This window comes from Hipposideros armiger, unplaced genomic scaffold (assembly GCF_001890085.2).
Source record: "Hipposideros armiger isolate ML-2016 unplaced genomic scaffold, ASM189008v1 scaffold_128, whole genome shotgun sequence".
In the NCBI taxonomy this organism is placed as follows: Eukaryota; Metazoa; Chordata; class Mammalia; order Chiroptera; family Hipposideridae; genus Hipposideros; species Hipposideros armiger.
In genome coordinates, this window is record NW_017731478.1 from 1,709,976 (window position 1) to 1,736,173 (window position 26,198).

The 26,198-nt window shown below is 48.3% G+C and overlaps 3 protein-coding genes across 3 annotated transcripts in view; 2 read left to right on the top strand and 1 right to left on the bottom strand.

Moving 5' to 3' along the window:
* The first annotated feature begins 2,906 nt into the window (after nucleotides 1-2,906).
* CDK2AP1 (cyclin dependent kinase 2 associated protein 1) lies at nucleotides 2,907-9,011 on the top strand. Its single transcript, XM_019648925.1, has 4 exons — nucleotides 2,907-3,002; nucleotides 3,954-4,051; nucleotides 5,719-5,845; nucleotides 8,205-9,011. Exons 2-4 carry the CDS (start codon nucleotides 3,983-3,985, stop codon nucleotides 8,270-8,272), a joined length of 264 nt encoding a protein of 87 aa, XP_019504470.1. The 5' UTR covers nucleotides 2,907-3,002; nucleotides 3,954-3,982; the 3' UTR covers nucleotides 8,273-9,011.
* Nucleotides 8,635-21,473, bottom strand: MTRFR (mitochondrial translation release factor in rescue). Its single transcript, XM_019648924.1, has 3 exons — nucleotides 21,336-21,473; nucleotides 12,936-13,243; nucleotides 8,635-10,912 (listed from the first exon to the last, which is right to left on the bottom strand). The coding sequence occupies exons 2-3, from the start codon at nucleotides 13,215-13,217 to the stop codon at nucleotides 10,670-10,672; spliced, it is 525 nt and encodes a 174-aa protein (XP_019504469.1). The 5' UTR covers nucleotides 13,218-13,243; nucleotides 21,336-21,473; the 3' UTR covers nucleotides 8,635-10,669.
* Nucleotides 21,474-21,600: 127 nt separating this feature from the next.
* Nucleotides 21,601-26,198, top strand: part of MPHOSPH9 (M-phase phosphoprotein 9) — a 57,749-nt gene continuing 53,151 nt past the window's right edge. The window contains exons 1-2 of the mRNA XM_019648885.1: nucleotides 21,601-21,796; nucleotides 24,007-24,260. Of these exons, the coding sequence (XP_019504430.1) occupies nucleotides 24,163-24,260 (98 nt within the window). The 5' untranslated portion in view covers nucleotides 21,601-21,796; nucleotides 24,007-24,162. The remainder of the gene's footprint in view (nucleotides 21,797-24,006; nucleotides 24,261-26,198) is intronic.

Consider the following 26,198-nt stretch of genomic DNA (forward strand, 5'->3'; position numbering starts at 1 on the left):
CACGTGTGCAAAACCAGGCCAGCGTGGGCAGGGCCGGTGGGGGGGGGAGGGGCGGCATGCCAGGTGCAGCCGCCCCTGAGGGCGCTGGGCGACTGGGGCGAGGACGGGGGTCACCTGCGGTGCAGGGGACCCAGTCGTCAGTGGGGGTTCAGCCTGGCACGTGGGAGCAGGCGTCCCCAGAACGGGGCACGGGGGAGGTCCCCCTCAGGCGTGAGCGAGTGGAAGAAGTTGGAGAGGATAGGGGGCTTCTGAGTGCCTGTGGGCGGTGTGTGTGTGGGGGACGTCTCCGCAGGGACCCACAGCTCGGAGCCCCCAAGTCTGGGCCTAAAAGGCCCCCTCCTCCTCCTGCAGAAGCTGGGAGGGACCGTCCTCGCCCCTCCCTGGGGCTGGAGCCGGGCAGTCCCAGGAAACTCCTCCAGAAGTTGTCAGGCTGCTTTAGGCTGTGCCCAGGGGCTCACCCTGGGGACTGAATGAGCCGGGGTGAGGGGGAGGTGAAACTGTGGGACTCGGACATGACCGGCTTTGTCCCCTCACCAGGGCTCTTCTCCTTTAGACACTTGGTTGGGAACAGATTTCCCCAAAAGCGAAGCAAGCTGGTGCTCGGGGAGGGGGCAGAGGCGGGAAGCGGGAAGGGGGGGGGGGTTGGCCTTGCAGGTCAGAAATGCCACGCTGGCAGTTGGCCGCAAGTTTTGGGCCATGTCTCCAAACGGTGACTCCATAACTCCAAAAATCTGAAGAGGGACCCAAAGAAGCAGAGTGTGTGTGTGTGTGCGTGCGTGCGTGTGTGTGTGTGTGTGTGTGTATTTTTTTAACTTCTTGGACGTAGATTTGGGGATTAGAAAGGATTAAGACTCAAGGTACCCTTGTGGGGATAGTTGCATTGGTCAAATGTGAGCTCTGATCCCCCAGAGCAAACAGCACTATTTTCTCAAATGTTCTCACCTGTTCTGGGGTCTGCAAACCTCACAGACACAGGTTTGTGGCCCAGGTAGCATTTCTCACCGCCTCCCTCATCTGTCATCTCGGGTGGCAAAGGTGAGGCTCTTGCACCAGCCTGGACAGGCGAGAACTCTCAATCCTGACATAGGAATAGTTGAGGCAGGGGCCCTAAACTGGGACCTTTGGGGACTGGGGTCACAGAGTGACAGGGGTACCCACTCAGGACCCCTGAAGCCCTGTTCTGGGCTGGCTAGCAGCCCTGTGCAGGTTTTCTTCTTTCTCCTATGGTGAATTCCAGGAGTGCTGAGGTCCCTGGATCGCTGGTGTTTTTCGGTGCGGGCCGCCCCTTTCCCCGTGGACACCTTTAGAAAGCACCATCTCCCCCTGCCATTTGCATCCAAGATGGACTCTTCGCTGCCGCTCCTCCGGCTTCCTTGTCATCATCCCTCACGCCCTCCGGCCCTGCCTCCTGCACACGGGTTGCCAAGCCACGGCCTGGCCGGCGGTGGCAGTGGCGGAGTTAGACAAAGCCCCCGCCTCCCTGACGGAGAGGGCCCCCCCCCTCCAAGGCGCCCCAAGTGGCGGGAAGGCCGCCAGCTCCCCAGGCCCAGGCCGCTCTTTGTCTGGCGTGGGGGCGGGGAGCTGTGCCTGGCCCCAGGAGCTGCTGGCCTCTGCCAGTCCCTCCCTCTGCTCAGCCTCCCTGGTCCCCGCACACTGCGCGCATTGTCTGCGATGCTCGGAGACGCGGCGCTCATGCCCAGTCTGGTTTTCTGCCTGGCCTTGTGCAGCCCGACCCTCTGGTCTGTAGGAAGGAGTGTAACTCGGGGGCCCTTGCCAACTCTCCAGGGACACCCGCCCGCCCCTCAACACAGAGTAAGGGACCGCACTGGCACAGAGTTGGTGTCACCTGCCATATCACCTAGGTTACCCTTGCAACCAAAACTCGGCAATTTCTCATTCTTCCTCTCTCTCCCTTAGCCCCTAAGACCTAAGCCCAGCACCACTGAAGAACAGGACCTAGAGCAGCAATGTGGGGAACCATTGCCTCAGATGGAGAAGCTGAGGCCCAGAGAGGGAAGGGGCTTGTCTAAGGTCACACAGCCAGTATGGCACAGCTGGACTAGCTTCTAGTGTAGAACCTTGCCTGTAGGGAGAGAAGACAGGCCGGGGAGGCAGAAGCCCAGTGAAAAAGCAAGGGGAGGAGAAAGGCAGGAAAATGCCTGGGAGGTGCCAGCCCATCTCTGCCAGGGAGCTGGCATCTTCTAGACGCCTTGAAGTGCAGTGGGGTGATCCATGCCTCACATTTAGTACCCTGGCCTTTCAGAGAGGTATCGTAACTTCTAGTGGTCAGGATTAGAACTCAGGTCCGGGGCTGCAAGCCCTGAGCTACCCAGACCACACTCACTGGAAACTGGGATTTGGATGATGTGAGGGGAGCTGGGGGCACCCACCCTGCCCCAATTCCTGCACTCTGGCCGCTGCACACCGTGGCTGCCTTGGACCGAGGTCAAAACATGGTAGTTCGTCCCCATGCTGAACAGCACGTTTCTACAGTGCATTATCACCCCCACTTTAGAGGCTCAGAGTCGCCCAGTGATGTGCCCAGTTACCAGCTTGGAGGTATCAGAATCCGTGTTTTCTGATTGGGCTTAAACCTGGGCCCTGGTGAGTAAATCTAGGGCAGGCCTGCAACCAAGGAAGATATCTTGGATATAGAGTGTTGGGGTGTTAGCCTCTTCTGCGTTGTGTGGCCTGGGGCAGCGCCTACCCTCTCTGGTCTTATTTCTCTCTACAGTGAGGGGCTCCAGGGTTCTCTGGGGCCCCTTCCAGCTCCATCAGCCTGAGATCCTGACCTTCCTTCCTCTCCGCCCCTCCCCTTGCCCACACTAGATGAGCAGCTGGTCCTTTTGGCCAGCCTGGCACCAGCTGTCCCTCCCCGGGGCCAAGTCTGCAGAGCCCGCTGTGTGTGTGAGAGAGACCGTTTGGCTCTGCAGGCGGCAGGCGGGGGGAGCTGCTCCTCGGCCGGGCGTGGAGGCAGGCGGGCAGCTGCTGAGGAGGGCTAGGTAAATTCTCCATGGTTACCGCTGTTTGTAATTCTGCAGGACATCCTTTACCCGCTAATGGCCACTCGGATGCCATTATGGGTCTGCATGCTTCCAGCTCCTGCGCTGGATGGAGCTAGAAAATTCCCTGCTGAGGACCTTCCTACCTCCCCATTCAGGAGACTGTTCTGAGCTGGGCCCTGGCCCCGTGAGGTCCCCCACTGCTGAGGGGCAGTGTCTTTGAGTGTTGTAGTCCATAAGTGCGGCCTTACCCCTCCCTTCTTGGGGTACGAGCCATCTGGGCATCGAGTCAGATTGTCGAGTCCTGTCCCCTTTTGGGGGAGAGAGCGGCGGGCTCAGAGGTTGAGGGGCTTGTCTGAGGATGCACACAGGTCGTGATATCCTCCAGCATCCTGACTTTGTGTCCAGTGCACCAGTCCCCAGCCAGGGTTGGGTCTCCGATCTCCAGACCTTCCCTGTGTCTTCCTCACCATATAGCCCAGCAGAGGTTTGGGTCCACAGGAAGTCTTAGCCCAGGTGTGGACCAGCCTCAGTAGTAGATGGACTGTTGTGGCAGTGATGTGGCTCTAGGCTATCAATGTCAGGGGAGCAGGACTCAGAGAAAGGGGACTGGCCAGGCTTAGGCTGAGAATAGCAGTAAATGTCATCTTTGGTACCAGTCCCAACTGCATGGATGGGAAAGCGGTCTGTGATCGATTAGCCATGTCTGCTGTGGTGGTGAGTGTGAAGAGCAATGGCCTGTTAGCTACATTTCACTATCAGTCATCTAGGCCGAGTGTCGGCCAAGGCCACACTAGGGGACAGGAGCAGGACTCTCTGTCCTCCAGAGCCCAAAGACCACTGTTGATGGCATGGGCTGTGGGCAGGGGGACTGTTGCAGGACTGAGTCCTTGCCTTGGGTACAACTGGTCAAAGCTACGCAATTTCTGATGCCTGTCTCCTCCCCCCTAGCTGGGAGCGTCCACCCGCCCTCCACCAGCATGGCCACGTCCTCACAGTACCGACAGCTGCTGAGTGATTACGGGCCACCGTCTCTCGGCTATACCCAGGTAAGACAGAGGGGGTGATGCGTGGCGGGAGAGTTCTGGGGGGTGGCCTGAGCACTGAGGGGACATGCTCCCCACCCTCCGGGAGGGGGAGTCGGTGGGAGAGACAAAGGAGTAGAGATGATGGAGTGGAGGAGCGGTCATCTGAGCTTCCTCACGCCAAGGTCATGGCTGCGCTGATGTTCAAGGCTCAAGGCATCAGAACAGAGGGTTGGCAAGGAGTTTACGGGGGACCCTGAGCGATGGGGCAGTTGGGGGAGCCCAAGGAAGGCCAGAGGCCCCGAGAGCCCCAGATGCTGTTGAGGCCAGCACCCCACGTGTGTCCCTGGTGGGTCTCCTGGTGCCTGGTTCTTGGGGAAGGAAGGCCTGCCCTTGATGCGGTGCCCACACCGGCTCCACAAGGTCGTGGCCCCAGCAAAGAGGAAGACGGGCCCATGTCCTGGTAGAGTCCAGATGTGTTTCCTCAGGAGCTGGTGACCCCTGCGTCAGGCACTTGCATTTACATCTGGTCCCACCACTTAGGAGACTGACCCCTGTTTGGCAACCTCGCTGAGACTCAGTTTCCTCACCATCAAGTGGGGGTTGCCGGGGCAATAGGAGCATCAGTGGAGGAAGCCACCGCTCCAACTCCAGCTGCACCTGCATCTGCCAGGGAAACGCCCGCAAAGGGACCAGCCCTCGGTCGCCAGCTGCAAGATTCCCTCCCATGGTCGGAACTCAGCCACATTCTGAGGTCGCCATGGAGGCCGCCCCTGGGAATGAGGTGGCGGCTCCCAGGCCAGTGCCCTGCCAGGCCGGCCTGTCCCTGGAGGAGAAGCGGAAGCGGAACCGCCTGAGGAAGCGGCGGTGGTGGGAGGACGGGCTAGGGCGCAGCCTGGAGAGGGCGCACAGTACCCTGGCCACTCCGCAGTCGGAGCTATGGGAGGAGGACCACAGGGCCACGAGGAGGCGCCGGCATCCTGCCCGGAAGCTGGACCACAAGGCCAAGAAGCAGAGGTGGCAGAGAAGGAGGGAGGCACAGGCGAGGGCCTCGTGGTGGGAAAGGGCTGCCCTGGTGCAGCTGAGGGGGGAGAGGGGAGGAGGGGGACAAACAGGGACAGAGAAGGAGAGACCTGAGCAGGCTGCCTGGGCCCACAGCCCCGCGGGGAACCCAGCCTCGCAATCTGGGCGCTTGCTTGGAGCTGTTGTGGTGGTCTGGAGAAAGGGTTTCTGTGGGGTGGGTCCTGCCCGTGGGGGACGATGGGTGAATTTAAACATGTTCTGGACTCCGTCCGGATGGTCTTTGGTGACTTTTGTACTCCTGCTGACGCCTGGTGTGGCCTCCGTCTCACCCATTGGCTCTGGACCCTCAGCCCCCGGCTGACATTTGCATCCATCCAGGTCCTAGGAAATTCTTGGTGAACCCTTTCTTGTCCATACAAGCCATATGAGGAGCTGAAAGAGCTTCCTGGAAACTGCTGGGTGGTTTCTTTGAGTGAATGAGGACAGTAGAGGGCCACCTACCTGCTCTGTCCTTGTCCCTCAGAGGGGACGTTCCTGGCCCCGGCGGAGGCAACAGCTCTGAGCCACTCCCTGCCCGTGCAGCCACCAGCATATGGTGGGGACCGGACCGTGGCATTGGAGTCAGTTTGGCATTTGATCTCTCTGAACCCTTTCCTGCCTGATTCCAGGGAACTGGGAACAGCCAGGTGCCCCAGAGCAAATACGCCGAGCTGCTGGCCATCATCGAAGAGCTGGGGAAAGAGATCAGACCCACCTACGCGGGGAGCAAGAGTGCGATGGAGAGACTAAAACGAGGTGCGTCCTGGGCCCAGACTCCCGCATCCCAGGTGCCGCATCACTGCTGGGGACCCCAAAGCACTGGCCCATCACTACTGTGAAAGATTTTCTACGGAGGTCATTGGAGGGTGGAGGAGGGAAAGTCCCTGAGCCTCAGGGGCTCCCGTTTTGTTCCAGAGTCACCATGGGATGTGAGTGGCTCTGTGGGATGTGGGCTTAGCATCTGCTGGGGAGGGGCTGGTGGCCACTGGTCTTCAGATGGCGCTTCTGAGCAGGGCAGCCCCAGCCCGTGAGCCTTGCCCGCCCGCCTGCCTGCCCCGTGTGCTGCCAGGAGGCTCCACCTGCTTTAAAAACGAATCTTTGGAGCTCTGCCCCATGCCTGCCCCGCTCCTGTTGGCGGACGGGGTCCAAAGGGGAGTGGGTCTGTCCTAGGCCCCCGGCGGGAGAGCCAGAGCGCTTTGAAGTTCTTTCATGATTGAAGAGGGAGGGCGGGTGGGAGGAGGACGTCACAGAGAAAAGTGACTCAACGTGAAGATGTGACTGGCCAGCTGATTTCAGGAGGAAGTGAGACAGTTCGCTACCTCACGAAGTAAAAGGCAAAGGGAGAAGGGGATTTCTATTTTAGAAGGTGGCAGTTCAGCACAGTGGCCTATGTGTGAATTTAATTTCAGGAGGGATTTGGGGATTCTTAAAAGGGCTGGAGAAAGGAGAGAGGAACATTCTTTGGCTTTAAATCCGAGGCATAAAGGAGGCTGCTGTTAAGGCCGTGACTCCTCAGATAGGCAAGGCCGGCTGAGGACAGACTCGTGCTAAACGCAGTGGCTTGACTGGTGTTTAGCAACCCTTGTGAAGACTGACTGTAAAGCTGGGTCAGGCGCAGGTGTGGGGAAGGGGGCCTGGCCGTCGGAGGCTTGGGGGGCGTGGAGGGAGGGTAACCCTGATCCCACCCAGAGGTCAGGTGGGCTGCTCTTTGGAGTCAGAGGAAGCAAGGAGTCCTGGTGACCTGCACGCTGGTTACCTGAATAGAAATCCCTGGGAAGATGCTGGACCCCAAAGTCTAACAGGCATCCTGTTATCACCCCCAAAATGTGGTGGTTCAAGTCAGCACATGGCCTGTTACCGCTCTGGGGCACATCCTGGGTGAGCCGCTGGTCCCACAGTCACCCTGACTGACGGCCGAGCCCACGCCAGCCATGTTTACGTCATAGGGCGAAAAGGGTCACCCAGGGAGTCAGATGCATTGTCCATAGGTCGCCAAGCTACAGCCGATGAGCCGAGTGGTTTTTACAGTTTTTTTTTGTTTTTTTTTTTAGCTGAGCCATCCCGCCACCTGTTGGCAGCTCATGGCTGCTCAGCTCGGGCTGACTCGAACCGCTGTTGCTCAGAGCTCAAACTCTTGAGCGAGCTCTTAACCAACTGAGCCACTCAGCCGGCCCCTTTACAGTTTTTAATGGTGAAAAAACCATGATTTTTTGACACATGAAAATTATGTGGAATTCAAACTTTAGTGTCCGTAATGATTTATTGGAATATGGCCACACCTGTTGCTTATGTCACATCTATGGTGGTTTTCATGATACAATGGCAGAGTTGAGTAGTCGTGGCTGTGACTGAATGGCCCCCAAGGCCTAAAATATTTTGCTGTCTGGCCCTTTACAAAAAAAAATCTGAAGTTCTGGTAAGATTTGTGAGGTGTGGATGCCTAAGTGACTTGGGGTTGTCATTCCCGTTGCCCTCTGGGAGTCATCTCTTAGAAGGAATAGATTCTTGGTGTCTAGTAACATGAGATCAGTATTTCATGAAGTGCAGTAGAAACCATAGAGAGAAAAGGTGGGGAGAGGAACGGCAGACGATGGCTCAGGTACCCTGGGGAGGCACGTCACAGTGGACCAAAGTTGATACGAGTGAGCTGTCGTCATCTTGCACCCTGACAGAAGCAGACTATTTGACATTGTCAAGCCCTTTCTAGAATTTAGAAGAAGCCGGAGAAATATAATGATCTGAAGGCGTGGAATCTCCAAAAGTGGGTCAGGCTTAGACACACGCACTCCTGTCATCTAGGTGGTAATACAGTTACTGTAGAGTCATGGCATGAAGAGAGCTTAATGGCTGTCACCTTGAGTGCAGGAGGAAGTGTTCAGGGAGACCTGAAGCGATCCACTGGGAGGCAATGGCTTTGAGAGGTGGGATGTTAGTTTAGTGCCTTCAGACCGCTTGGATGCCTGGGTGGCTCGGACGCAGGTTCCGAGCCCCTTTGCACTTTGCAGTGTGAGTGTTTTCTGGCTGGCTCCCCACCAGAGCCAGCCGTGAAACAACCCCTTCCTCTCTGGAATGGGTTCGGCCGGATGGTCCCCAGCCTCTGCTTCTCCTCTTCCAGGCATCATCCACGCTAGAGGACTGGTTCGGGAGTGCTTGGCTGAGACGGAACGAAATGCCAGGTCCTAGCTGCCTTGTTAGTGTGGAAGGTTCTCCATCTTCCAAGAAGTGACAGCTCATCTCCCCCATTCAGATGAAATTTGTTTTCAAAATGGTAACAGTTTGGTTTCTCCTCCCGTGTCTCTCCCATGATTCATTAGGCTCTGAACCTACAGTCTAAGGTCGAGAAGACATTTTGCAGCTGACTAGGACTTACATTTTAAATAGTCAGGAACTACCCAGGGTTTTTTTGTTGTTGTTGTTTTGCTTTTTCAAGCGTTGATTCAAAAGATGCATGTAAAAGTTACCTATCTCACAGCAAACTATAGTTTGCCTCCACGATTCCGGTGTTTCTCTTTTGAATACATTTATGTTACTCAAACTGTTCTTTGTTTTTTTTTTCCATAAGCTAATACAACTCGGAGGGGTTTTTTTTAGTGCATACCGACAGCACGCTTTACTTAGTAGCCGGTCCCGTTTGCCATACAGTATAGATTCTGCTTAATGTAACTTCTTTTTTGCTTAAGCATTTGCATGACTATTAGTGCTCTGAAGTCAATATAAAAAATGCACAAGTTATAAATACAGAAGAAAGAGCAACTTACCAAACCTAACAAGGACCCTTGAAACTTTTCCTAAGACTGTATGTAGATTTCAGTTCTGCCTTTCCTGTAAGTTGATCCAAACATCTGGAAGAAAATGACTAACACTGTTTGCATCTTTGTATGTATTTATTACTTGATGTAATAAAGCTTATTTTCATTAACAATTTGTATTGAAATGTCGGTTCCTTGAATCAAGTGGTATTTTAAAACTCAGCTCCTCGGGGAGAGGTGGGAGAGACCTCCCCTCAAGGTTGGTCTCTTCCCACCTGACCCAGGAACGTTTTGTGATGATGTCATGAACACAACGTGCTGGGGAGAGAATGTGTTTGTTGGTCAGAAGTTGCCTTGTGGTGTATTTCAACTGCAGCAGACATAAGCGCACGCCAGGAAAGAAATACAGTACAGTGCGGCTGCTGAACTCAAGCGAGCTACTTGGTCTCGTGTTCACTGAATTACCAGCTCTGGTGCCGGGAAAACACCAGGTTCCGCTGGATGTGTTGAGTCTGAGTGGTGCCTTCCAAGGGGCTTTTGAGGTGACTTTGACCATATACCTTAGGCACAGATCCCCATAGGGTGACGGTTGGTTCGCTTTGGCGGGGGCATACGGTTAGTTTCACCGGCATGAGGCAGTCCCAGCCATGACAGGTCGAAAGCTGTAGAAATGGCTTCTAGGAAGTGGGCTTGTCTGTGTCTCCGTCATGCACACGACAGGAAATTTAAAAAGGTACAAGAAGAGACAAAGTGAAGCCTGTCCCTCCTGTCTGCCTGCAGCTTTCCATCTCACTGGTTCCTTGTGTACTATTCCAGGTACTTCACCTGGCTGCCTTCTGAATGGAGCTTGGAATGTGGACGGGCTCAGCTCACTGCCACCAGAGGTCTAGAGAGCCTTGCTAGAGCGCTTAAGCTTCAAACCAGGTCACTCCAAGGTGAGGAGCTGTAACTGGCTGCCTGACAGGTCAATTGATTTGGATGCACGCCCTGAATGGTCTGATCTTCACAATGAGGCGGGGCAGGCCCTGTGTCTGGCAGTGGCCTTTCTCACCTCATGCGTTTCTTCCCTACTGGTTTTATGTGTGGACTCCACGTGTTCTAACAAGCCAGGCATTAACCATGCCTTAAAAAAGCCCAAACAACTGTAAGGTCAAATCCAGCTTGAGTGATGGTACCCAGCAAATTCAAGAACCAATCAGGTTTCTGGAAACTCATCTCTTATAAACCTACTTGTAAATCAACCTACAGGGAATGATACGTGTGTTTCCACTTGGTCACATAGTCTAATAAGCTAATGGGGAAATAACTCACTTGTAACTTTTTTGCCATCTTGTTTTCGCTTTTATTCTCTTACTGTGACATTAACTGACATCTAACTCACTGAGCAATGACCTCCCAGCAGATGACAGGGTAACACTAAATGCTATTACTGTTTGTCTCAATTCTATAGTTCTCCGTAAAAATGGACCTTTTTTCAAAAAATAGTTTTATTTGTAACCTTTGATAAGATACAATCACACACATGTACATCTTAAAGAAATAAGGCGACATCCTTCTAACTACTGCCCAAATCAAGAAACAACCGTCAGCCACCCTTGAAGCGCCCCCTCCAAGTGCCACCTCCAAATGACAACCTCTTTTCTCCCCCTAAATAGCCAGTGCTCTTTGACAGTAGTGACTTCCTTGTTTCTTTCAGTTTTACTCTCGAAGTGTGCACCTCTCGTCACCACAGTTTAGTCTGCCATTTAAAAAATTTCATGTCTCTTAAATCTGTCAAACCGACTGCTTTCAAAGCTCTGTAAATGACACTGGTGATGGAACTGGCTTTCTTTCAGTCAGAATCTTTACTTTTCTCTCCCGGGACATTTTGACTTGATTTCCAGAGTTCTTTCAGTAGTTTCTTTTTTTCTAGGGTTTCCTTTGCTCTTTTCTTCCTTTCTTGCTTCTTCTTCTCTGCCTCTCGCTTGTCTTTGTAAACAAGACTGTTTTCACCATTGTAGAAGACGTCCACTTTCTCTTGTAGGATTTGCCGAGCTAGCTTTCTGTTTTGATCGACGGATCTTGTCTGATGGCACTGTAAGAGATTTCATAAGGTGAAAACCACAGAATGTTCTGGGAGGGACCTCAGGAGTCATTCAACTCAACCTGGTCACTTTACAGGTGTGGACGGGCCCAAGAGGCTAAGCCGCTTGTCAAGAATCCCAGCGAGGCAGTGACAGAGCAAGGCCGTAACCTTTCCTGCCTCTGCTCGGCCTCCGCCCTGGCCCACACCCCGGCTGTATTATGTGGCTTTCACTGTGATTGTTTATAATTAGGAGTATTGTTTTGGTTAGGAGCAAATAACTTCAAATAAAGTCCCAAAATAATTTTGAAAACACCGGCCGGTATGTCAAGCTCATGGCCAGAGAACAGGCACTCTGTGTGCCCCATTTATAAGCGTCAACTTGTCTGAAGGAGGAAAACAGCCTCTTATTATGCATCAGCCACAGCGTAATGCTTTAGTGTTATGGCAAGTGCCTTGCAAAGCTTGATAAAAAATTCTGTGAAGTCAGGGTGGAAAGAACAGTAAGTACTACAATGTGTGATCAAAACATAGTGAATGTTTAAATAAAAAATAACGTATTACAGTAAAAGACACATTGCCATTAATCCCCCTCAAAACACTCCCCCTCACTTTGAACACATTTATCCCATCCTTCTTGCCACTTTCTGAAGCAGTTCTGGAAGTCCTCTTTCATGAGTGTCTTTACTTTATCCTCCATCATGACAACGCTCCGTGTCACACATCGCTTCTGGTATACGGCAATTTCTGTCCAATAAAAACATTGTGGTGTGTCCTCATCCACCTTATTCACCAGATCTGGTACCATGTGACTTCTGGCTCTTCCCCAAAGTCAAAATGGTTCAGGACATCGAGGCAGCCACGACAGCGCAACTAGATACTCACAAAAGAGGACTTCCAGAACCGCTTCAGAAAGTGGCAGGAATGATGGGATAAGTGTGTTCGAAGCAATGGGAAGTATTTTGAGGGGGGTTAATGACAATGTGTCTTTTACTGGAATAATTTTTTAAAATTGAAACAATTCACCATAGTTTTTGGTCACACCTTGTAAAAGTGAATTTGGAGTAAGTTATGTAAAACAGGGTAGACAAAAATTATGTCAGGTTTCAGAATTTTGTCTGTTGCTCATGAATGACACTTTTTTAAGGAGGAAAAGAAAAGAGACTTGAGGTTTTAACTGATACATTCTTGGCCCAGAAAGCTGGCGGTGAACAGGGTTTGGGTTTGGTCTAGGTTGGCTCCACCGCCGTCGGACCTCGGGCAAGTTCCCAGCCTCTGCCTCGCATTCCTTCCCTGTGCCGTGGCGATGAGAACGAGTATGGGCTTGTGGGGACTGAGTTAGCGCGCGCGAAGCTGCTTGGGCCAGTGCTGGCCACGTGTGTACGTGACACAGAAGGACCGCTGGTACACGACAAACCTGCCTTTGCTCTTTGTTCTCCACTGTCCCTCTGGCGACACAGTGGACCGACAGTCCCACAACAGAGGCATGGGGCCACTACCACCAGAACAGGAAACAGGAGCGAGCACTTTGCCCTTTCCTAGAGGTTCAGGCCGTGCAGAAAGCCGGTGGACTCTGATCAGACCGGTTTTGCTATAAAGAAGGAAGACTCCTGTAGGCATCAGGGCACATTCTTCTGAGGGCTGAAATGGTTTGCCTCCATTATCTCATGCTCAGAAGGGTAGGTACCACTGACATTTACCCAACAGGGGACGGAGGGACATGGAGGATGTGACCGTCCTAGTTAATCAGCTGGGTCACTAAGGGCTAAGGCTGCTGGCAAATACTTCAGGCTTGCTCACTGCTCAGGGCCTTGGCACCCACGGCAGGACCACAGCCATCCTGCCCACCACAGGATGGCGGCAAGCCTGGCTCAGAGGATCCTGGCAAAAGACTCTGCCTTAGGGAGGAATGGCTCCGGGCAGGGCACAGGCAGGGGACGAGGAGTGCATGGCCTTCCGGAGAAACCTACTGTGGCCATACCAGCCATTTAAAACTGGGAACCCAGGGATCCCCCCGCCAGGCTTCGTTCTCTACCTTGACGACGAGGCCAGAAGGGATGTGCTTTAGCACCACGCAGTTGTTGGTTTTGTTGGTGGCCTGGCCCCCCGGACCATGTCCTTTCACAAACTGCTCTTCAAGTTCACTCTCATCCAGGGGGAGCAGAGTGGGGTGGTCCTTCCTGCCTGCCATCTGGGCCGCAGTGACTGCTGGTCCTGGGGATAACAAGGCTGGCCTCTCCCCGAGCCAGAGTCCCCATGGCATCAAGCACCTCCTGGTCAGCGGTGCAGGAAAACGGAGGAAGCCCGAGGCGGTCATGGGGAGGGCCTCTGCTTGGTCAGGACCTAAGTGGGATGAAGACAGCCTGTCAGGGGGATGCACTTGCTCTCCAGTTAAAGTTCAGGTTCTAAGACGGCCTTTAGAAACCATCTCAGCCGATGAGCGCTCCTGTGGGGCAGGGGATTGAGGGAATTAGTGAAGACATTATTCGGCGTCTCCAGCCTGGCACCGGCTGTATTCTTAGCAGTACGTGCCCTGCCAGCTGATAAATATTTTCTTGGAGCAGCCCAAAAATATCTTCAAAGCACCCAGAGGTGCTGTTTTCTCAGGAAGGAGAGGTTTTAAGTGTGAAATTCAAAAGAACAGGGCTGTAATCTGATAAAGGAATATTAAATAGTACATCCTGCAAGTGACATTACTGAAACGTTTGCGAATCTTTGAAATCAGAATGTGAAGACCACAGTCTATCTCATAGCTGAGCTTAAACGGTCTGACATAGTAAATATCACTATCCATCAATGTCATGATTGTTGGTTTTTAGTGTTTCCAGTTTCATGGGTTTGAATAGGAACATCTGTTCCCTTAGATGCGCTGCCAATATTGTGATCCAACTGGAACTCATCATCAGAACCGCCAAACTAACGGACTCTTATTAAGGTGCCTGTTAGGTTCCCAATACCGTGCAAGGTACAGTGAGCGATACGAGGTGAAGAGCGAGACTGTCTTCGTGAGTTCACACTCAGAGAGAGACCGTCAAAAAGAAAGCGGTATTTAACAGTAAGATTTACATAAATACTCGAGACATAGCATACGGCCAAAAACGTCTTAGTTGACTACCGAACTGTATAGAGTAAGAGCTGTGAGGACACGGCGAACCCACAGGCCTTTGCTTCTTTTGAGGGGAGGAAGGCAGAAGGATCTGAAAGGTGCTACCTGTTTTCAAAGTTCTCCATGCTCCCCTTGTGAACAGGGGCGACTCATAACCTGGGCCAGTTTTCTCATCTGCAAAATGGGTAAAGAAGCCCTTCTTCACCCATCCCACAAGGGCTTAAAGATGAGAAAACAATGTTCCAGAAAGGGCTTTGTTGGTACCTTGGAAGGCACAAGACTGGTTTTTAGCAAAATCCTTGTCACCCAGTGTGCTACGGGAACTAAAAATGTGCTTTTAAAAAAATTTTTTATAAAAATTTGAGTCAAACAGGATACGCCAGGAAGCAAGATCTCAACAGACTGGGGTCTTTTTATGCTTCTTGATCTAGGATTATGTAGGCACTGAAAACATAAGCTGCTCTTTGTAATCAGTGCTTCCGATGGCAGCTCTAAGTAGCTTTTACCATTGGAAACACTAAATTCTAGTTCCACGGCAACTGGTTTCTAACATGGGGCTGGAGTCTAAGCCAACTTCCTAAGCCAAAAGCAAGCGAACACCCACCGAATTATTTCCCAGGTCTGCTCTCAGCTCACGCACCTTTTGCCCACAGTCCATTCTGACTGCTACACCTGCTGAGCCCCACACCGATCTCTAGAGAAGCATCGAGGAAGTCTGATGCACACGTGTGCTATCAGGCCTTGCTTCTTTGTCTGTAGGTGCATTTTCTGCTATTTTAAATCTAAGTGTCTGTCTTAGTAAGCATAATCAGTACAGCTGACATTGAGATGATACTGGTCATTTTTAGAATGACAATAGTCTTCATTTCTATCTGCTATTTCTGCGGAAAACAAATATGCTTTTCAGGCCTCACGCCAATGCTAGTTTTTTATTCTGTGACTGCCATTATGGTCTAAACTCACTTCTTTGTGACCAGTCTGATGGCCAGTGTGTCCTGTCAGCCTCAGTGGGTGATAATTACGGTGCTATAAGGTGCTTCATGGCTGTGACGGGATCCACTTTGAAGCAGCGGTGCCCATGAAAGTTGTACCTTAAAAATCGGTTTTGTTTATTGTGTGTGAAATATTTCAGAAGTGTCAGGAAAAAAAAAGATAAACGATAAACCTAGGCACTTTACCTGAAATGGCTACAACAAAGAGCCCACTCCCCAATGAATGGCTCCGAATGAGAGCAAGTCGATGCCCCTTCCCTTATTTCTGCTTTCGATCCACAGAACAAAATTCCTTTGTGTATCAGATGGTGTCTGGTCCCTGGACTCGATTTGTTATGGAGCCCAGGGCCTCTCTTGGGGTTTCTCTTCCGCTGGGTAGTAAATCTGACCAGGCAGGACAGCCCTGGGATATAGTGCGGTGACAAAGAAAGGAAGCAAGTCTGAGACGAAGCGAAACCCCCAGACAAAGGGCGGAGGAGGGTGCTTTTATCAGCTGCTTTGTCATCGGCCCACTGTTTCAAATCTCTACCTTTCTGTCCTAGTTCAGAGCCGACACACACACTGGAAGGTCTCCCACCCAGCTGGAGTTCAAGAAGGTCCCCAGTGTTCGGTTACTGACTGGCTGCTTTGTGTAACAGCTAATTCCAACAGCCAATCGGACGGGTCTAAATACTTTTAGTATCTCCTGGAGCTTTGGCTCTACTCCAATGACAGTTAAAAATGACAAACACACCCATGGTTCCACTTCCCTAAAGCCCAGAGAAGAAGACGGATTGGATTTCGCTTTTTGTGATACCCACAGAGCCACCCAAAGTCTTTGGGGAACAATAAAAGCAGCTCAAATTAGGGCTCATCGTGACATTAAAAAAGAAGAAAAAAAAAATGGTAACAAGGAGAGCTAGTAAGGGGAAACCAGCGGCCATGACGGGCTTTGCTCTAATTCTTTTCTGGGAGGGTGAGCTTCAATTCAGGGCTGGCTCTCCTCCCCGACTTCCCGTCAGCTCTGCATTTCCTTTGATGATGACGCTTCTGCACTAAAGCTGACTGCAGTTTGGGTTAAAACCGCTCATTGTCCGAGGCCCTTCCCACTTGGTCAAGTTAGAGATGATAGGTGTCAGGCCTTTACAAAAGGGAATGTTCCATTCGGTCAATGATATTTGCAGCATCTACTACAGCCAGGCCAAGCATGGACCTCCGGGAGCCCTGGGAGCCTGCAGCATAAAACCAACGAAGACGTCTATGAACGTGATACAGGCCAGAGCCCGGAATGGGTCACCTGCCTCAGAGCAGTGGTTCTCAAGCTTTCCTGTGTCCCCAGGTCACCTGGAGTGCCTCTTGTGGGGACCTGGAACCTGTTTCTATTAGGGCCTCTTCCCAACCTGGATCCAGCGGGCACACATTGCCCCCTGGCTTCCAAAATCAACCCAAACCAAGACGTACATCTAGCTGCACAGATGGCATGCTAGGCTCTGCAACGTGACTGTGACTGGAGCCAACAGTCACCGGGTTAAGCCAGAGGCAGTGAGGTCAGGCTTGTGCCACCGACAGTTCCAATGCTCTGGAGTGGAACGGGGTGGCATTGCCTTTCCTTTCGTGTCTCTGAGAGAGAGAGAGAGAGAGAGAGAGAGAGAGAGAGAGAGAGAATATCTGAATCTTTTCAGGAAAGCATAGGATTTCATCCCTGGACTCACCTCTGGATGCCACTGGCCTCAAGTTCGCTGTTTAGCTCTCCATTTAGGGCAAGCACTACTTTCTCTTAGACACAACTCGCATGGTATGTCAACCTTGCGGAAACATCATCAGAAATAGCCAAAGGAACAGATGTGGTGATGAACGGAAACGGGGAGCTTTGGGAGAGATGACCGTCCAAGTTCTCACCACTCAAAGTTTCCTGTGCAGACAAGTCCTCTGGGGATCTTGTGGGTAGGATACTGATGCAGTAGGTCTGGGGTAGGGCCCAACAGACTCTGCATTTCTAACAGCTCCCACGTGAGGCTGTTGCCGCTGGTCCAGGAACCACACTTTGAGAGGCATGGCTAAGGGCTTTGAGCAAAGGTGCTGCCTATATCCTGGCTCTTGGCAGTGCGACAGCTGGAGGAGAGCCCCTGGGTCATGATGTCCAAGATGGAGACGGAGAGTAATGGATGGGGAAGGGAAATATTTAGAGAAAAGAATTAAATGAATATTGATCTGAGTTAACAGAGGTGAAATGATAACCAAAGGGACTGAGAAAATGGGTCACCTGAAAAAAGAATACCAAAAATGTTGGCTTCTATTCCATTAAGTGTTCTGGAACGGTGTTGCCCGATCCAAATATAGTGCGAGCCACATGTGAAATTCTAAATTTTCTAGTAGTCACATTAAAAATCGTAAATAAAAAAATAGTAAAAAAGAAACGAATGAAATTAATTTTAATATAGTTTTAAAATATATTTAATGTTTTACTATATTAACTCAATACATCTAAAATATTGTTTCAACACGTAATCAATATAAAAATGGATATTTTTATGATTTTTTTAATATGAAGTCTTCAAAATATGGGGCATATTCACGCTTACAATGCATGTTGTTCTGGACTGGCCTCACATGCTGGTGGCCACCATATTGGATGACGCAGCTCTCGACTCTTGCTACTCAGGGTATGGGCCACAGAGCATCACCCACTTGGGAGCTTGTTAGGAATAATAAAGAGGTAAAATGACAGGTCACAAAACAATGACCTAATCAATAGTGAAGAACCAAACACAGCGAACTTGAACAGACTGACGTGCAATGCTGCAGCTTTAAAAAGACAAAATGGCCAGCTGATGGCACCAGAAGCTAAGTGAGAGGAGAATGATTTTCTGAGAAACGCTTAATAATAATTTGTTTCAGAAGTGTTTGGTGCTCCCTGCAGCATGAGAGTTAAAATGAAGCAGCCTTTCTCGACCTTTCACATCTAGGTCATCCCCATCCTAGCTGCCTGAAGTCCTCAGGAGGGCTGGAACACCTCCCCGAATGGAACCACTGGAGCTACGGCTCAGGCTTGAGAACAGACAGTGTCCTTTCCTAGGCTTGGGAGCTTACGCCGAAGATAAAGCACCTTTCACCCTGAACAGTCAGTGTTTACAGAGAATTACTTCTCAAATAAGATAAGCATAATAGACTGAGCAGGAAATGCAGAGCTATCATCTTTGATTTTGGGAGACACGAAGAAGACGAGACTGCTCTGGGTCAGGTCTAATTTTATAGGCTTACTGCTGCACAGTTCAGGAGACAACTAATGAAGCAGATAAAGAGAGCGGCTTTCAATTCATACGATACCAACATCCCGTTCAGGTGTTTAAAACAGAAAACTTGGACTCCACAGAGAATTACACCTGTCCTATTTGTATGCATCACCGTGAGTGTCTTTTATTTATGGCGCCTAACAGGAACTTTATAATTTATCACCTACACTATTAAAATAAGACAGAAACACATAAAAAGGCAGCAATAATAACACTATGTGTTCTCCTAAAAGTCTCCAAGCCTCTATTATCATAATGACGATGCCTTGTATTTGTTTAGGACTTAAATGTTTTCAGAGCACTTTCAATTACATTATCGTATTGGGTACAAGAAGCAATGCATACTATGTGGGTTATTTCGGGAGGACTTATCTTGGAAGAACATTAGGCAGTCCATTTTTCAAACTAAACTTATCCTTTCTACAGCTTGTTTCTTGACCTTTCACAGTACCTCCAGCCCTGTTCTTTCCCTAGCTCCTTAACATCAACTCATTTTCCTCAACTGTCTCTTCTTGACGCTTCCTCGCATTTTTTTTGTCCCTGAAAGGCCATATTGTTTTGTAGTCAGTGTGAGCTGCATCAATGTCTTGACGCCATGATTTACTCACTGTGGCACTCTGGCCACTTTTCCTCATCTGTAAAACGGAGGCAATACCTCCTAGGGTGAGAAAAAAAATGTGCAGGTCGCCACAAAGGCAATTAGCACTTTGGGTCCCTAAGCTGAAGTTCAAGAACTCTTAACGCACCCCATAAACCGTGTCTGACCCCACAAACCCAATCTGCAAACTGATTATTTCATGGATTTTGGTTTTAGAGCTCAGAGTGAAAAGGCTTCTAGAACAGTGTCCTGCTAATTCTTTTCCTTGGTATGGTCCCATTTAAGAAGTACTTGGAAACCATGAAATTACCAAAGACATGTTGTTTGGTGAGGTCATAATTGTGGCCTGTGGAAGCAGGTGCCAAGGAGAAAATTATGATGCCAAGAATACAGCTTGACTTCCCAGCAGGTTTAATGGAAAGATCAAACTACCTTCATCGAAACAAGTCCTTGTTTAAACAGAGACCTCTAGGAGTTTGCTAATACAGTAAAGAAATTCACGAAGGGCAGAAAAGATGAAAAAAATTCACACTTAAATGTATGTCTGATCATTTCCTTCCATGTTTAATGGTTAAACTATAGATTTAAAGTATTAGAGTTCCTTATCTTTTGCTGTGGAATACTGCCCCCTCTAAAGACACACCATATAAAAATCAGTGACACAAAGTAACACCCTGGTTAACAGGCACTAAATTTCTAAAGCCATTAGCAGCCAGCCACATTACTGAATAGCCTGATCTTATCCCAATCAGTGTGAAAGATCTCTGCTATAAAGCTGTCAATTTGAAGACTTCAAGACAAAAGAGATACTGGAGCAATGTGATGTTATAATAAACTTATGTGGTTATCATATCCTCATAAAGCCATAAGATAGTGGTGTAACCTTGCATACAAGTATTGCAAAATCTCCAGTATGGAGGGAGAGTTAGAATGGATGAACAATTATTATAGTTAATATATTTACAGGCATTTCTGAAGCTTTCTACATCTGTTTTCTGTATTCATAAATAATTTCCAGGGACTTTAAAAACTACCTTTTTAGCTGCTTATAAAGCTTTGAAAAAGACATTTCTTCTCTTTAGTCCAATGAGTCAAAGGCAATTTCCACTCTGAATTTTTTTTAATTAAGACCCCTACTGAAGAGCTTAACCTAACATATGGTATAAGCAACCTTACCAAAACATTTCACTGCATCAGCTGGTTAACAAGATAATTGGGTTACTCAGAATACTAGCTCCTGAGCATGGTGGCTTACTAAGACATTAATAGATTAAAAAAAAAAAAGCTACCTAAAATCACATTGCCAACAACAAAAAAAGCCAAAACATATACTCTCAAACTGAACAGAGTCCATCTGATTTCATAGCCAACACAATCGTTTGCTGTCTCTTGCATGGTTAGGAACTAATCGCTAGCATTAACAGCTTTTGGGGCTAATATTTTTCTTGTAAGAAAACACACACCTCTTTTCCTGGAGCTGTCTTAGGGATTCACACTTAATTCTCCTGTGAGTGCAAGATTCGACACTGTCTCAAATAACAGATTTTGTGATCAACTGGAACTAGTGATAAAACTGCTGGGTTTTTCTGGGTGGGTCTCAAATATGTTCACTGAAAACAGAGCCATGTATTTAAAAAATAATTTGATTTTGCTTAGGTATTAACATGAGCATAATATCCACTGGTGGATTAACACAGTTTGGGGTGGGTGGGTTCAATTTATTTACGCTTGAAATCATCCATACACTGATAGGTTTTGGATAGAGATGGAGGGTTTTTTTTTTTACTGTTGAAACATAATTGTTAGGTATTCTTAGGAGGCTCAGATGCAAAGGGACGCCTCCTGGCATATTTGTCATTCCAAGGTCAAATACATCTCTGGCATCCTGGCTTCTCAGGCCCATCTAAGTGATAGGCCAAAGTCCCTGGACTGTGGGGCTCAGGACACTTGGAGGGAAATCTAAGAGCTCGAGAAGGTTAACTAGTCTGAAGAATGTGGACTGAACAGTGCGAATGAGATGGGCTGGGGGGCTCAGGGCGGACCCGGTTATCTCTGTGGTCCTTCGGAAGATGTGGAAAGGGCAATACTGACACCTACTGTGTGCCAAGGGCGCCAGGAGGCTCTGCTGAACAAGTAAATGAAGACTGTTCCATTTGTTCTCGTACCTCGGTGGAACTGGTTTTCCAGAGTGATGGGCTTTCCTCCCCTCCTCCCCAGTCCTTGAAGAGCCCCAGGGCCGCCCCCCAGCAGCCTAGGGTAAACCAGATCCAGGGAAAACTTAACTCAGGTATTCGGACCGGCTTCACCTCACAGTCAGCAGACAGAACAGGGCCTTGGGTCAACTGATTGCGCGACTCAGGGTCGCAAACCGGGAAAGTCAAGGCTTCCAGGCTCCCAATCCTCTCTCCAGATCCCTATACAATCGTGGGCAATCGTGTGGGTGCCTGGCTTTTCCGCAAACACTTACCTGGCCCCAGGTTTAGCCTCCGCCCCCAAAGTTCTGGGGTAACCAGAACGACCGCAGAAGAGGGATCGTAATTGCGATCCTGGCTCTGCGCACGCGCTGTACCCCAGTCGTGGTTTCCCTCACACGTCCGAGGCTCATTCTTACTAACTGCGCATGCGAGAAGCTGAGGCCTCTTTCCCGCGTGGCAGCTGTTAGATTCCCAGAGAGCCAATCAGACGAGAGGGCTTGACAGCAGTCCCGCCCCCTCCCAGTTCCCAAGCGTCGGACCTCCCTCTTCCGCTCTCGCTGCTGGAAGGGAACGGGAAGGGTGATGAGCGCGCCGCGCTCTGCCGTCTCCGCCCTCTTCCGAGCAGCCAATCGCAGGCAAGACGCCGGGCGCGCGCACGCTCCCTCGAGTTTAACGGGCGCGAGAGGTCGCTCGCCCGACCCTGAATTGAATCGGCAGTGGGAGCGGCCGCCAGGTAAGCGGCTGCCCGTCTGCGGGGAGCTGCCGGTCGCGGGGCACAGGGGACGAGACTTAGGAGACACGGTCTTAGCGGAGCCATGAGCGTGCTCGATGGGCTAGGGCGGGGAAAGACGAGAGTCACACAACACAGCCCTACCACAGCCCTCTGGCGTGTGGGGGGCTTTGCCTGCGGCCGTGCGCCTTTTCTAGATTCAGTGCCCTTGAGTGACACCCGCGCGGCCCAATCGCAGAGCGCCTCTCTCCAAGGGGCGGGGGCGTTGTGGGATTACCCTTTTCTTTTCGACGAGCTTCCTCGGCTTACTTGAGGAATCACGATTGTGGTTGTTGGAGCGGTGTGTTGTCCTCCAGCCTCCCTGCTGTCTATAGTTCAGGCGACTGCATGGGTTCTCCCTCGCCTTCACCTTTGACCCGAGAGCCCGCACCAGCAATTGATGTCTAGCTGTGAGCGCGAGAATGTCAGGATCTGACCTCAAAACCTCTGAGATCATCCCTTCCCTCCCCCGTCAGGCCCCCAGCAAAGCAAAACTGCCCGTTAACTTTTGTAATATCAGCAGACCCCGATCAGTCGTTCGCTTTTCTCCAACACCCTTTTTTGCTAGGGGTTGGGGGGACCAAAAGCGTCATATTTTGTTGCTGTGAAATAGTAAAATGTCTCTCTTTTATCCATTCTCCATGACGTTTAAAAAAATTTAGCATTGTATATCGGGTTTTTCCCCTTTCATCCCCACCCAACCCCCGTGGAGAAGCATCGTTGTATTTCTAGTGGATTTCATCTGGATCTACTGCATCCGGATTACCTCAATGGGGAAATAATAGATGGATTGCAGATCCACGTCCCTGGAGAGCGTGTGTTTTTCTGGTAGAAGAGCAAGGTGATTTGAATCCAGGTATTTTCGTTTCCAGTTGGAAGGCGCAGCCGCTGACTTCTTAAATACCCCATTTGTCGTTGGTGATGGGCAGAAGCCACTGGGGAGAAATCCATTGAGTTAGGTCCGGTTACCCGTGGCTTTCACACCTGTCCCTGAAGGACATGGTTCCTTTATGAGATGATGTGTTTCAGATTGTGCTTTGTAAAAAACCAGGCCCTAGGAAGTGGGAACCTAGAGGAACCCGAATACTAGATAATTTTCCTCTATTGCACTCCCTAAACTTTCCATTTTGTAAGCAGCATAGGTTTTTGTGTTTTTTTTTTTCTTTTTTCCTTGCTCCCTTGTTCTTTTTTAAAAAAATACACGAGTTTCCTAAGAAGGAGGCGTATTGTTTGACCTGTTATATAGCCAGTTTGTTTCTGTACACCTAGTGTCAGTTAAATTTTAGTTGATCTGGCAAGTAGTTTGTTTTTTGAGAAGACATGCATAGGGTACAAAAGGCTGTGGAGAGCAAAATGCATTCCTTCCACCCCCACCTTGGCTGTTTTCAATACCAGGTTAAATACTAAGCAGTTCCCATTCATTTATTCACTGTATAAATCAACAAGCATGGATACTTGGTACAATTTATTAAACAAATGAACGAAGAATTTAAGGATTCCAATTATTACATAGTAGCATTGTGTCTAGAACCTTGATTGTTAAACACATACAATTCTGAAATATTACCTGGAAAAGACTATGCTATTTTGCAAATCACCCTTATTGTAGATTTTTTTATTGAGATATAATTCACATACCATAAAATTCATCCTTTAAAAATGTACAATCCATTGGTTTTTAGTATAGTCACAGAGTTGTACAACCATCACCACTAATTCCAGAACTTTTCATCACCCCAAAGAGACACCCCATACCCATTTTGGTCACTCCCATTCTCTCTTTCCCCTAGCTCCTGGCAACCATTAATCTGCTTTTTGTCTCTGTAGATTTGACTTGTAGGAATTTTGTGTAAATGGAATCAGACACTATGTGCTCTTTTACTGAGCTTCTTTTCTTAGCATAATGTTTTGAGTGCTCATCCACATTGTAGCATGTATCACTACTTCATTCCATTTTTATGAAAACGAGTCCATTATGCGGACCCACCACATTTGTTTATCTATTCATCAGTTGATGTACATTTGGGTGGTTTCTGCATTTTTACCATTGTGAATGTCTCTCTCCTTAATGTAGGTTTGTATAAAAGCATCAAGGTTTCCAAAGTCATGAAAAGACAGTTGCTAGGTTTAGTGGCTTTTTATAGTAGTATTTTTTTTTTCCCATTCATTTTCAGACTCTTGGGAGCTTAGGATATTTCACAATTCTGAATGTTAGCAACTGAAAATGCCTGTAGACGATGAAGCATCTGAAGATGACTCGGATTCAATTTCTTCAAATAGTGAAAAAATCTACATTTTCAAATAAGCGAGCATAACAATTTCTGTACAATATGGAAGATTTTGACTTGGTGAAACCCTTACAAAAAACTTCTGTAGAGTCTGATGTAAAAAATTCTCATTCTGTTGGACTGAGCTTAAATACTAATAGGTAAGAATTGGGATAGATAGATTTTTAAAAATGTGATGACAAAGTAAATTTATTTGCATACATTACTAAGTTTATCCAAATAGTGTTATAGTTACTAAATTGCATTTAAAAAAAAGAAAAAAACAAACTATGATCAGGAACTGTTCAGGGACATTTAAGAATAGTTTTAGCCCTTCTATGGTTTTCATTTCTCCCAGAGAGGTGTACTTTTGCGTGGGGGACATTGTGAAAAAGAACTGGTTTTGCTAGTTATAGCTTTATTTATACTTTTTTTGTTTTTGGTAAATTACAAGCCCATCATTAAAATTTAGTTGCCTGAATGTTGTTCCAGGACAAATAATGTTAATATTGCAGAATTACCTCACCAGTCAGGAAAGTTACAATTAAAGTTGAATACCAGGAAGTAAGCAAAATAAATAAATAAAAAGAAACCAGGCTCGCAGTTGATAAAATACCGGGTGTGCCAAAATAATGTATACACGTGACTTGTATTTATCTTTTGTTATCAGTATATATTGAGTATTACAATTTTAATACAGTTTTTTAACTTTCTGAAACTTCCCTCTGGAGATGCTGTCAAACAATGCATTTTCTTTTTAAACTTTCCCACGTTTGGTTTGTTTTTAAGCACATCCTGTTTACTCTCATTTTGTACATCGTCTGACAAACTTGATTAAGTGGTTTCTGCATTTATAATCGCCTAAAAACAGCAAAGAGGCAGGGACCATTAGAGAGATCAACTACAATAAAGTGAAAACACAGCAGTCTGAGGCCTGGTAAAGGGCCAGATACCTTTACACACAGTAGGCCTTGAAGAAATTGTGTATCATAGACAAACAAACAAATACATTCCTTAAAACATTTGTTCATTCTTTGCCCTCCTCGGGAGGAATTTAAGGCAGCTTCTAAGAATATATAAAAGGAGAAAGCGTAAATTAAAGTAGGGTACAAGTGGGGAAGAAAAGCATGGGAAATGGTCCAGAAGAAATAAATATCTGCCATGGTAATCTATACCCACTTGCTGAAAGTTGGCCATGCATTTTGTTTCCTGTATCACTTGGTGGCCGCTTTGAAGCCCATTTCAAGAACAAATCCCTTTTGGTGTTCGATTTCTTGGGAGGAACCTAAATGTGCCTTTCTAATGAAAATTGTGTGACTCTCTTTTCATTGTGACTGGCAGCTCAGTTGGCCAAATTTAAACTTGATTGCTATAAGCCCCTTATAGACAACATGTTATGTCCTTCTTTGCCTTAATTTTTATTGATATTTTCTCTGATCCTAACGTTTCATTATTTTGTTATTTTTCATTAGTGTCCTTTTTTTTTTTTTTACAAATTCTTTGTGAAGCAAAGTAGAGTATCAATAAATAAATGAAAATGGCCTTTTAGTGATAGGAATTTAAATAAATTTTAATGTCCTTAATTATGCTTTGTGTTTTTATAAACCAGATCTGAAATAAACTCCTCTCCAGTTTGGAAAGGCAGTCCTCCTGGAAAGAATCAATCTGTTTTACACACTGAATGGACTAACTAAACACATCCTGAATATTTGCTGCTAATTTGCTTGGCACAGCTTTTATTCAAAGATGGTGCAAAGATAAGCATCAGCTTATCACACCAAATTAGAGGGATCCAATTAACAAGATGAGCTGTAATACGGGGCAGCGGAGAAAGCATCTCCATTACAATAAAGGGCTGTTCGTAAAGTAGGGTGAAATAATCCTCTGGAAAAATGTAGATCAGAGAAGCTGGAAATGTTTCTTATTATTGTTTAGCAGAAACTTTTCTTTCCTGCTGGTACTTTGGAGTGTTCTCACTTCTGAAAAAGGGCTTTCTGTTGTGTTCTTTAAAAAATTAAGTGCTGTCTGTCTGTTGATTGCTGTTTTTCTTTGGTGGACAAACGTGATCAGATTTTCAACAAATGAGGTGCCATTAAGAA

What these genes read in the sequence shown, in the direction of transcription:
- MTRFR (XM_019648924.1), bottom strand. Translation starts at nt 13,217, where the DNA reads ATGACCGCCTCGGGCTTCCTCCGTTTTCCTGCACCGCTGACCAGGAGG. An exon ending in CTTCTGGCCTCGTCGTCAAG is followed by an intron (nt 10,913 to 12,935) that starts GTAGAGAACGAA and finishes AATCTCTTACAG; the next exon opens with TGCCATCAGACAAGATCCGT.
- CDK2AP1 (XM_019648925.1), top strand. Translation starts at nt 3,983, where the DNA reads ATGGCCACGTCCTCACAGTACCGACAGCTGCTGAGTGATTACGGGCCA. An exon ending in CGTCTCTCGGCTATACCCAG is followed by an intron (nt 4,052 to 5,718) that starts GTAAGACAGAGG and finishes GCCTGATTCCAG; the next exon opens with GGAACTGGGAACAGCCAGGT. An exon ending in GATGGAGAGACTAAAACGAG is followed by an intron (nt 5,846 to 8,204) that starts GTGCGTCCTGGG and finishes CTCCTCTTCCAG; the next exon opens with GCATCATCCACGCTAGAGGA.